The sequence below is a fragment of the Hylobates moloch genome, unplaced genomic scaffold (assembly GCF_009828535.3).
Source record: "Hylobates moloch isolate HMO894 unplaced genomic scaffold, HMol_V3 SCAFFOLD_24, whole genome shotgun sequence".
Lineage (NCBI taxonomy): Eukaryota > Metazoa > Chordata > Mammalia > Primates > Hylobatidae > Hylobates > Hylobates moloch.
Window position 1 is genome coordinate 26,921,934 of NW_026652299.1, and position 12,026 is coordinate 26,933,959.

At 49.2% G+C, this 12,026-nt stretch overlaps 1 protein-coding gene across 1 annotated transcript in view; it reads right to left on the reverse strand.

Moving 5' to 3' along the window:
* Positions 1–12,026, reverse strand: part of CLASP1 (cytoplasmic linker associated protein 1) — a 301,973-nt gene that overhangs the window by 11,910 nt on the left and 278,037 nt on the right. The window contains exons 39-40 of the mRNA XM_058434402.1: positions 4,040–4,246; positions 2,573–2,689 (exon numbers count right to left, since the gene is read on the reverse strand). Coding sequence (XP_058290385.1) covers positions 2,573–2,689; positions 4,040–4,246 — 324 coding nt within the window. The remainder of the gene's footprint in view (positions 1–2,572; positions 2,690–4,039; positions 4,247–12,026) is intronic.

Here is a 12,026-nt window from a genome sequence, read left to right on the forward strand (position 1 = left end):
GCTAATTTTGTATTTTTAGTAGAGATGGGGGTTTCACCATGTTGGTGAGGCTGGTCTTGAACTCCTGACCTCAGATGATCCGCCTGCCTCGGCCTCTCAAAGTGCTGGGATTACAGGTGTGAGCCACCGTGCCCAGCCTTCATTTATTAACCTCATTTAAGCAAAAGGAGAGGGTGTTCCCATAGGCCTGTAACACTGGAACACAGGGAGCCATGACTTGATTCTCTTTGTTTCTAGTCAAGGAAACTGAGACAGACAGCACCAGGTTCTGCCAGCTACCATCTGGTTGAGGAAGGGAGGGAGTTTGTATTAGGAGATGTGTACCTGAGTCTACAAAGTTCATATGAACATACCAGAGCTATTACATAAAAAAAAAATTTAGGCCAGACACGGTGGTTCACTCCTGCAATCCCAGCACTTTGGGAAGCCAAGGCAGGAGGATCACCTGAGGTCAGGAGTTCGAGACCAGCCTGGCCAACCAGGCAAAACCCCGTGTCGACTAAAAATATAATAACTTAACCAGGCGTGGTGGCACACACCTGTAATCCTAGCTACTCGGGAGGCTGAGGCAGGAGAATCGCTTGAACCTGGGAGACAGAGGTTGCCGTGAGCCGAGACTGTACCACTGCACTCCAGCCTGGGTGACAGAGCGAGGCTCTATATAAAAATAATAATAATAAAAAACTTAATGGCTGGATCAACTGGGCTACAAAAGCAGAAAGATGTGAAGGCCAGTCTCTCCAAACCCCTGAGGAACTAAGGTTGTAACTGGGGGAGGGAAGGCGCTGGCTCCTGGTCAGGAATGTGGGTTCTGGACCCAAAGCTTCACCAAGAGTGGCAGCAGCGGGTCAACTGCCAAATGGGGAGGAGAAAACACCTGGATTTTCTGTCCCTTATCCAAAGGGTCAAATGAGTTGATGGGACAACTCTCTTACTCAGGAAAAGTAAAAAGTGCCAGACAAAACCAAGGTGTGACTCATGTTATTTTTGGATGAATTTTCCATTTTATAAATGTAATTCCCTTTGTGGATTGTATCATCGAAGGTCCTCCCGGTCAGCAGGAATCACCTACAAATCCCTGATGGAGGTAGGAGAGCTGGGGGGACTTTTGCTCAGCACCTTTCAGATAATTAGGGAGGGGATCTGATGAGGAGCCTGTGCAGCAGCAGGGCGAGCAGAAGGAACTGGAGAACAGAATCAGGTCACCCCCAAACCATGCACTGCACACCTGCCTCATACACCTCTTCCAGCCTATCTGCTGATTCCTGTTTACAAAAAGAGGGCAGTGTCTCCTCTGGACCACCGGTTCTCAACCAGGGGTGATTTTGCCCCCGCAGAGGGCATCTGGCCAGGTGTGAGACAGCAGTGATGGTTACAATGGCAGGGGGTGCTATTGGCACAGGTCAGTATAGACGGTGGTGGTCAGAGATGCTGCTTAAACTTCCTACTACACACAGGACAGCCCACCTCAACAAGGTGGCCCAGAGTGTCAACAGAGCCAAGGTGGAGAAACCCTGCTCTGAACACCCCAGCCAGAGCTTTGCTTCCCCAGAACTCTGGAGAAGCAAGGCTCCAGCTGTTAATGCTCACGAGCCGTATCAAAGCAACAGCTCAATCTGAAATGATGAAATGGGCCCCACTTGCCAATTTCTCCTCTCATAAGAGCAGCCGCTTCTGGTTTCATGCTTTCCACTGGCTTCGTTTGATAGAGTGGTTTGTAAAAAAGGTGGGGATTTTAAACTCCACAGAGATGTGCTTTCTCCACAGGCAGGTCCTGAGGCCCCAGGCCCAGCTGGCCTCCTCTCCGGGAACCAAGGCCTCACCCCTTCACCATGCCTCTCCTGCCGCAGCATGAGGCCGGGTTTTTAATCTGCTCTCACCAGCCTAGCATGTCAGATTTGAGGGTTTTGTTGTTGTTGTTGTTGTTTTAACTAAAACCAATAAGCAGTCTAGCCACTCTCATTTTCAGTGACATCCATTTTGGTCCATTTTCTTCCCCTAATTCCAGACATCCTTAAAGGAACATGACAGGCAGCAGTGTGAGTAAGAAGTCTGCCTCCTGGAGTCAGGTCTGTGCCCTGGGGCACATTAAGGGGGATGACCATGCCCACAGGGATGTTGCCATAAACATGAGTCAACGCATGCAAAGTGCGTAGGGCTGCCCCGCAGGCTCAAGGTGAGAGCCAGCTGTTGCCACTACTGATGCCCATGAGGGACTCAGCTCTGATTCAGCAACTGCTAAGCAAGCAGGTAAATTTCTTCAGTGTTTCCATGAAAAATCAGATGGTTTCTAATTAGAGTTGTTTTTCTTTTAGAAATAAACCAGCAGCTCAAAATCAGCATTTCATAAACAGGAGTTAAGGCAGACTATGTTGTATAATGTTACTGTTACCTTAAACTGATTTCACTGTATAGTTCATTTTTATATTTAGAAAAATCCTATTGGAGAAATAAGGCCCAGCTAAAACACAATGAACAAACCTGTCTGGAATCCAGAGCTGCAGTCAAATGGGTTTATGACAAGCTGGCAGAGCCCAGGTGTGTGTATCAGCCCAGGTAACACTATACATACCTTGCTCCCTGTGAGCTGTGCAAGGTGAGGTTTCAGGTCTTCTCCGATTACGGAATAAATTGCCACTAAGCAAAACACGCTGGCCTTACGCACACTACTTTCGGTGTTGTCATAACCCTAGAGAGCCAGAAGGGAACAAGAAAAGGAAACCAGATCAAAGATTCATTCCATAGCCAACATCTCATCAGTGTTTCCACAAATGCCCTCCGAGTTCAACCTTGGACTTGTCAGTAACAACCAGGATAGACCTCAGCCCTGCAATGGAATCCAGACAGCTTTCACCCCAAAGTGGTCACAACTTAGCATCAAGAGAAACTTGGTCTCTGGGGTGCGGACGCAGGAGGGTGGCGAGTCCCAGACTGGTCTCTGCGTCTGCACAGGTATCACCATGTAACAAGCTGCCATCCAAGAAACATTGTAGAGGAGAGAGAATGAGAAAAGGAAATGAAGGGGAAAGAGAACTTGCTTTGTTCCCATTTCTCCCAAAGGTAAAGCAAATTTCCTTGTGAAATGCCTTTAAAGAAATGAGAACGTCATCACTTGCTCTTGTGAGCAAAACCCCTCTACCCTCCAGTGATTGCTGGGGAACGTCTGGTCCCACAGCCTGATGTCCGTGTCACTTTGCAGCTGGGCCTCCATCTATCTGTTGGCCTCATCCTGGCCCACACCCAGCTGGGGCTACCTGCTGCTATTCTCCAAACAGCCTGGGACTCTTCAGTCTCTGTGCCTTTCCCTTTGTTTGGAATAATCTAGTCTTCAACAATTAAGTGTCTAATCCCCAAGCCAAGCATCCAGCAAACAGCAGCATTGATTAAATGTGATGCTGACTCCTCTCTACCTTTCCCCAGTGAAACTCCCTTGCCAAGGGCCAACTTGAAACCACCTCTTCTATGAACCCTCTCTCCCCCACCCCAACCTGGAAACCCCTTCTCTACTGTCATGTAGCCCATGGTGACACCTGTCGTTGTCTGTGTGGCTGCACAGTAGGCTGAAAATCCTCTGAGGCAGTCCACACAGTGGAACTTAGCTGCTTTATGCCAGTCTGTCTCACTCACTGTCTCATGCTTAGAAGAGTTTCAGTAAGTATTTGTGTGCTGCATGAGACCAAAGACCATTGTTTGATTTACACTCCATGGTCCACCTCGCCCAGGGCTGGGGCTACAGCAGGTGTGCAGTAAGGGTTTGTTGAAGGAATGGACAAAAAAATGATCAAAATATGTTTATAGTAAATAGAAAGTTCATTCTGTGAGCCGCCAGGAAAGTATTCTTAGTGCATTCGGGAGAGGGGGTGAGCTGGAAGCCGACAGAGGAGGCTGTGAAGTGTCCCTGCCACACAGCCTCACAGGTCCTGCCTGGTTTTTCCTACCCGTCCCTGCCAGTGAAGGAGGAGCACACGGCCCTTACATTACTTCAAGTTAGGCAGCCCCACACAGGCCAGGGGCAGGCCCCGCCAACACGAGGGCCTACCTGCAGCAAGCCTGGGATGATGTCGATGAGGAGCTGCAGCAATGACTCCTTCGCGATCCTCTCGACGACTTTGGTCTGCATCTTGATGGCAGCAAGGTTGATGGGGTAGTCGGCCGTCTGGATGATGGGGCAGAGCACCTTGATGCACTGCTCTGGGTGGATGGAACTGGCCAGTGTGGACGCAGCCTCCTCAGCTGCTCTCACCACCTGAAACACCCAGTTCCCCCAAAGAGTAAGCTCCACATGCCACATGAAGCGAAAGACCAAACACCACTTTTGATTTCAGAGGCCAAAGGACAATGACCTCACTCAATGTCAGACGGCAGCCATTGCTTCGCCTGGCTCAATTGTTAAAGTAAACACAGAGTGGTCTGCAGGGTGATTTTAAAGGGGAGTGTGGCCCACGGAAAGGCAGGTCTGGGGGATTCTGGGAAAAACCTTAGAAAAGTGGTACTCGGCCGGGCGCGTTAGCTCACGCCTGTAATCCCAGCACTTTGGGAGGCCGAGGCGGGTGGATCACGAGGTCAGGAGATCGAGACCATCCTGGCTAACACGGTGAAAACCCATCTCTACTAAAAATACAAAAAATTAGCCGGACGTGTTGGTGGGCGCCTGTAGTCCCAGCTGCTTGGGAGGCTGAGGCAGGAGAATGGCGTGAACCCGGGAGGCGGAGCTTGCAGTGAGCCGAGATCACGCCACTGCACTCCAGCCTGGGCGACAGTGCAAGACTCTGTCTCAAAAAAAAATAATACTAAAATAAAATAAAATAAGAAAAGAAAAGAAAAGTGGTACTCTAAGTGCGGCCCCCTATCAGCCCCAGCAGCAGTGCTGGGAACCTGTTAGAAATGCAACTTCTCAGGCCCACCCAGACCTGCTCACTAAGAGGTGGGCCCCAACTAGAGGAGGGGGTGCAGCAAGCTGTGTTGGTAAGCACCAGGTGATTTCTAGACACACTAAAATTGGAGCACCTCCGCCCTAGAAGACTAGGACCTGAATACAGAAATGCTTCCCAATGGCTTGTGGGACACCTAGAACTGGAGCATCTGGAAAGAAGCCTGGAGGAAATCAGAGTGACTTCAATGCTGGCACTTCCTGGAAGAGGCCCACCTGCCAGGCAGTTGGGAAGGCACAGAGAGAAGCCCCTGAAAGGGTTTTCCTGAGGAATCTCTTCTGGAAAGTTGCTTTTCTAGGACTGTGCTCACGATGACCCCTTTGCCTTCATTTTTAGGGAGGTACATGAAATGGCTATCTCATGGTCAAAGGAGCAGCCTCTGACCTCTGGAGGGCCACAAGACCCTCTTGTAATAAAGATGGAAGCAAAATGCAAAACCCAGTGAGGAAGAAAGAGGACAGCAGAAGGCCTGGTGGAAAGAGCCTGGGCCTTGGGCTCAGGGAGCAAGTCCCAGTCATGCTAGTCCCAAACGCTAAAACTCCACGCCCTCATCTGTAAAACAGGGACGTCACAGAGATGAATGGTGAGCAGTACTCAAGATACAGTCAGTAAAGGATGCTTACTACTACCAATGGCACAGAGTACACATTATATAAATGACAGATAAAGACAGGCACCAGGCTATACGCACATGCATTTTCTTACAAAGTACAACAGAACTCGAATACTTTTCACCTACTGCCAGCCCTGACTGGGCTGGTCATTCTATCCAGATTCCTCTTTGCATTATGTTCTGCTACTCAAAATAACTCAGCTCTAACTTCATACAACAAAAAGGTGAAGACTACCAGCTCACAGCTTCAGTCATCCCAGCCCTTGTGAGTGATGCAAGACAGGCCCATGGAAACAGCACATGGATCATCTGGAAAGCTGCTTCTAGGTATGGGCATGAAGGGGGTGAAGAAGTCTGTACAAGTCAGGGAGCGTGGGAAATGGACAGGAGGCCCACAGAGAGGCCACCTGAGCTGTGTAGCAGACAGGCCCAGGGCTGGGCTCAGAGGCCATATAAACTGCTTGGGGTCACTTTGGGGCCCTCACTGAGGCTCTCCTGGGGCTCTGGGAAGAGACTGTGGCTCCAGAAGAGGCTCGGCTTCACCTTCAGCCCAGGGCTACACTGCCCCATGAACAGGGCTCACTTCAGGGAGTGTGCATGAGTCCATGTGTCGGCTCTGCTCTGTGGAACGGTAAAGGGAAATTTTTCCAGCACTAGACAGCTGAGTTCACCTCATTAACAATGGACACGTTTGGGGCCAGCCGTGCTGCTGTTAGTGGGTTTTTCACTAGGAAGCCCCATATGGGCTTTGGCTACTCACACCCACTACCTGGCATTTATCACTACAAAACACCTGGAAGAAAGTGCATCAAGGGTTAACGCTCTTTCTCTCAGGGCGGTAAGATTATGGGTAACTTTGTTTTCCTCTTCATACCTTCTAGATAGATAGAAAGATTACAATGAACATTACGCTGGTGCAAAATTAGTTGCAGCTTTTACCATTACAATATAACCTTTGTGGCAAGGAAAATGTATTCCAGAAAATCTACTTGAACTGTCTGAGGCCAGGGAAAGCTGGCAGCCCAGCCCTGGCTCAGGGTGGAAGGTGGCAGGGCGGTGCACTTGAGGAGCAGGCCACGCCTCATTCGTCTTCCTGAAGGGAACCCCACCCCGGCATATGGGAGGTGCTCTGTGGTGCAGCCAGCACCATCATCATGACTGTTCCTGCTGACCTCTCACTCTCCATAAAGCCCTTCTGCTGAACTACAAAACTCACTGTCCCTCAGCTGTGGCTGACACACACGTCCCAGCCCCTCCCCAGGCCTCCCTATCAGACTGGTGACACTTTTCCCCCAACTTCTGTTCTTCTGTCTGTGACACTCACACGGCACCATATGTAGATGGCTTTGTATTTCTGGTGGCATTTCCGTGTGTGTTTCTTCTTACCAAACATCCAGGAACTGAAACATTTCTGTTGTACCTAAGTACCCACTAAGCTGGGCATTTACCAGGAGCTTAGTACTTACTGAGGGACTGAGAATTCATTCTCCTAGCTGTCTGAGAATATGTCCCACTTAAGCCCTACCTCCCTCAAGTCTTTCTTGTTGGAGGTCTTTTTTACTTTCCCTGGGAGGACCCGCTAACTCCTTGCAGCACTGAGGAAAGGCTAGGAGTCTCATGAAATAAGATCACCACATCCATCACCACGTAGCCAGCACCCTAGAGTGAATGCACTGCAGCCACCTCTGGGGCCTACACTGGGATTATGGATGAATCCCTGGTGGAGCTCCGGATCAGCATGGCTTAAGGGTAAGTACTGTGTACAGGTCAGAATACCCAAGATTCGTCTGTGCTCACTACGTATGTGAAGGTCAGGCTCGAGGACAAAGCACTGTAGAGAGGCAATTTTATTTTAAAAGTCATGTCCAACTCTCAAGCACCTCGTAAGATTCTTTCCTCTCATTTGTGCTCTGTGTGTACGTTTGTTCACCCAGCACTGACCAGGTACCTCCTGTGTGTCAGAGACTGAGCTCAAAGCTCAGGCCACAGAGCTGAGAAGGACTGGGCCATCCATGCTCTGGTGGTTCAGGGCAGAGTGAGGGCAGTCTGTGCAGAGGGACAGCACGAGGGTGCGGAGACCCAGGAAGGAGCCAGATGGCAGGGACTTGCTACCTGATGCACTTCTTGTGGGTGGCCAGGATTAGATGGGAGGAGGAAGGAGAATGGATAGGTGCAGAAGGCTTCTTTGGTGTTCTGGGGGCCTTCCTCCAGCTCAAGGGCCCTCGGCCATGCACAGCCAGCCTACCTTGCCTCTGCCTCGTCCAGGCACCTCAGTGAGCAGGCCTTCCCTTGCCAGCCAAAGTGTTAGACTCAACATTGATGGCATTGACTCCATGCCACAAATGTACAGGAAGGAGCCTATTTGAAGGAAGCCCACTGTGATTTCTTTTTCTTGCCAATTCAAACTCCTGCCAAAGGTAGCTTTTTCCACACAGGTCACCTGAAAGCAGAGTACTGTTTGGACCCTGGTGTGTACACGTGACCTTTCACTTTTTTACCCCGACAACGGCAGCCTCCAGAGTTAGATAAGCATATTCTCAGCCTCTGAGAGAAGTACAGGAGACAAACCTTAGTTGAATCCTCTGGCAAAAAACTTCCTTGGTCTGAGCTTCCATTTTTTAATAAAAACTAAAATGAGGATTTTATTTGTAATTTTTTGAGACACAGTCTCACTCTGTCATTCAGGCTGGAGTGCAGTGGAGTCATCTGGGCTCACTGCAACCTCTGCTTCTGGGTTCAAGCGATTCTCATGCCTCAGCCTCCCAAGTAGCTGGGATTACAGGTGCGTGCCACCACACCCAGCTAATTTTTGTATTTTTAGTAGAGATGGGGTTTCACCATGTTGACCAGGCTGGTCTCAAACTCCTGGCCTCAAGTGATCCACCCACCTCGGCCTCCAAAGTGCTGGGATTACAGAGCCACTGCGCCCAGCCTAAAATGAGGATTTTAAAGTTTCTACTTTCACAGTTATCTGAATTGAGACAAGATGTGAACCAGCTTGGTATATTTTAGCTACAAAACACATGATGGCTAAGACATACATGGAGGCTCACGCCTACAACCCCAGCTACTTGGAAGGCTGTGCTGGGTGGATCACTTGAGCCCAGGAATTTGAGACCAGCCCAGGCAACATGGAGAAACCCCATCTCAAACAAAAACAAAACACAAGCTAGATGTTGGTAGAGGAATGACACCAGAGTGGAGCTCAGCAGCAGAGGCACCACCAGAAGGCACAGCAGCGGAGCCGGGAGCTCCGAAGTTGCTGGGGATGGGGGGTGAGGGGGGCAGAGCTCTGTGACCTCAAGACTCCACAGAGGGCCAGTCCTCATACTGAATGTTTTAAGAATGGGTAACACTGGTAAGCCAGCTCCTTCCCTGGGGTCCAGTGCCAACATCGTGATGGGTCTGCCCTCTCCAATGACCTCTAAGATGCCTGAGGTTCCTCAGCAAGGCCTGGCTCCTTCCTGCCTATGTGGTGCTTCCTCTCCCTGCCCACACCCTGCCCAGCCACATCTCTATGGCCCTGGCCAAGTCATCCTGAGGACTTACCGCCGCAACACAACCCCCAGGAAGCCTCACCATGTGTGCGCTTTATTTATCACCGCAGGTAAATACTTTGCGGAAATTGTCCCTCCCACTAGACTAAAAGTTCCTTGAAGGCAAGATCCCATCTTAGCCATTTTTCTATTCCCATGACTAGCACAATGTCCAGTATATGCCAGGTGCTCAATAAATAGCTGTTGAACTAATTTCCCCATAGCGTGCGTGTGTGCACGCGCACACACACACACACACACACACACACAGACAGGGTCTTGCTCTGTTGCCCAGGCTGGAGTGCAATGGTGTGATCATGGCTCACTGCAGCCTCGATCTCCTGGGCTCAAGCGATCCTCCTACCTTAGCCTCCCAAGTAGGTGGGATTACAGGCACACATAATATTTTAAGTTTTTTGTAGGGGTCTCAGTATGTGAGATGGGGTCTCGCTATGTTACCCAAACTGGTTTCAAATGATCTGCCCACCTCAGCCTCCCAAAATGCTGGGATTACAGGCATGAACCACTACACCCCGCCCAGCGTACATATTTTTGATGCTCATGACTCACAAAGTCACATCTGGAGCATGCCACATTGACTTGGATTTACATTTTTCCTAAGGAGCTAGCACAGAAAACTAGGAGCACAGCAGGTTATCTACAAATGATCAACTTGGGCTGTGGAAAAATCAACTGTACCAGGCCCAGAGAGTCCCATTCCAGGTGACACATTGGAAAAGCAACAGACGAGTTCTTTGGAAAAGAGACTTCGGCTCAGGTTTTTCCAGTCACCAGTTGTCTGAGGAGGACCGGCATGTTTCTTGGAAGAGCTCTGTCAGGTAATGGGTTACCTCAGATGGGGCGCTCTTCTTCCTCCTCCATTTGTGCAGGTCTCAGAGTCTGTGTGTGTTTGGGAAAGCCAAGCACGTGGCTGTGTACCTACGTGGCTGAGTTACACACAGCTGAGTGGACGGTGAAAAGTGGAAGGAGACAGTACCTCTTTTATCTAATCTGGCCCAGCAATGAAACCATGCTCAGAAACTGCTGGCTTTCTACTGTAAGAAATCACTGCCCAAGTATCATAACACACCAGCCTGAAAGCTGAGGAACTTTTAGGCCTCTGTTTTTAAACCTGGAGAAAGAAACAAAAGGTCAGAAAACAGCGGATGATGCTGTAGCGTATCAAAGTTAGAAAGCACTGACGCACAGGAGTCAATATCTGAGGTCCCCCGGGAGGTGGGAAGCAGCTCAGTGGGTAGAAATAACACGGCTCTGGAGACAGGATTCAAGAGTTGGCAGCATTGCTTTCCAGGCTTGACAGGAGCAAGCTAAGGCCTCCTGGTGCTCTTCGGGGTTGCAACGAGGATTAGTGAGACCAGGCAATCGATTGCCGGGTTCGTGGTGAGAACTCGTGGTTTTCCTTCTCTCCTCCCCATCTCCCGCACTCTATTGCCCTTTAGGTTAAAGTGAATTATCTTACAGGGAGCTGCTGGGAAAAAAGGCTGTTTCAGACCTGCTGAGCTGAAACCCAAACCCAAGGAGCCCTTCATCTTACAAAAATCCAGGAATTCTGGATGTGGCCTGCATGAAGCATTTGGTGAAATGTATCTACTATTTTATTTTATTTTATTTTATTTTGAGACAATCTTGCTCTGTTGCCCAGGATGGAGTGCAGTGGCACTATCTTGGTGGGTTCAAGCGATTCTCCTGCCTCAGCCTGAGAGTAGCTGGGACTACAGGCGCACACCACCACGCCTAGCTAATGTTTTTGTATTTTTAGTAGAGACAGGGTTTCACCATGTTGGCCAGGCTGGTCTCAAACTCCTGACCTCAAGTGATCTGCCCGCCTCGGCCTCCCAAAGTGCTGGGATTACCGGTGTGAGCCACCACGCCTGGATGATCAAATGTATCTCATGTGGATGAGGGCTTTGGTTCTAAAATGTCTGAAAATAAAATGTCAGAAGCTGCACATTAAGATGGGTAGTTTGAGGCTCTCTTTTCCACTGGGGTTAGAGAAAGTTTCCCAAGACAGACGCTAGTTTTGGCAAGGGAGGTAGGTGTTCTCAACTTCCCTCTATATGCCAAACCCCTGGCTTTGGCCAGCTGCCTGAATCAGGGTGAACTTTAGGTTTTGCCCCTGTGTTCTATGTAACATAAGAAGCAAAGATTATAAATGTAAGCAAACAGAGAGCAAAAGTCAACATGGGCAGCAGAAACAAAGGAAGAAAATACCACTTAGTACACAAGGTGGCCAGAAGTGGCAAGGATTTAGAAAGGGGTGAGGGACTATTCAAAGAGGACAGGATCAAAAAGACTTCTGGGTTACAATCTGCCTTGATTATAACATCAAAAACTGTTCCAATTCTGCTAGTCTCCTTAGAAACACAGGACTCCCTCCCCTTTCAAAGTCAGTGAAGTAATAGTGTCTAGCTAAGAAAAGCATAATTTTCACATCTAGCTTTTTAAAAATGGATCATTACTCAGAATACTGGTGAACGTTTGCTTAAAGGTTTCTTTCTTTTAGCACAAAGTTTTCAAAATTTGGATTGCATGTTTTAGGTTCACAAGGTTTGATCTGGCTCTGTCACAGACACACCAGAATAACTGGTTGAGTCAAAAAAAAAAGCAAAGGTCCAGGAACAACAGTGGCTGGAATCAAAGAACTCTTCATAGTAGTGTCCTGAGCTTAGCTACCCAATCGTGTGGAAGCTAAGGAAGAGTTTAGCGCCACCTTCTGGGAAAGGCCAGAAAGACCTTTAAAAATTGGATTGACCCTGAGTTTAAGTATCCACCAGTAGACTGGGGAAAAACGACCAATGCCCCAGATTGGCACTGACATGGTCCTGGGATTTACGACGAAGCGCCAGCATGGCCCTGAACCTGGGATGAGAGTCCTCACTTAGCTAGGCTCAGTACCAGAGTGAGGAGAGAAGAAAAGTTCCAGGC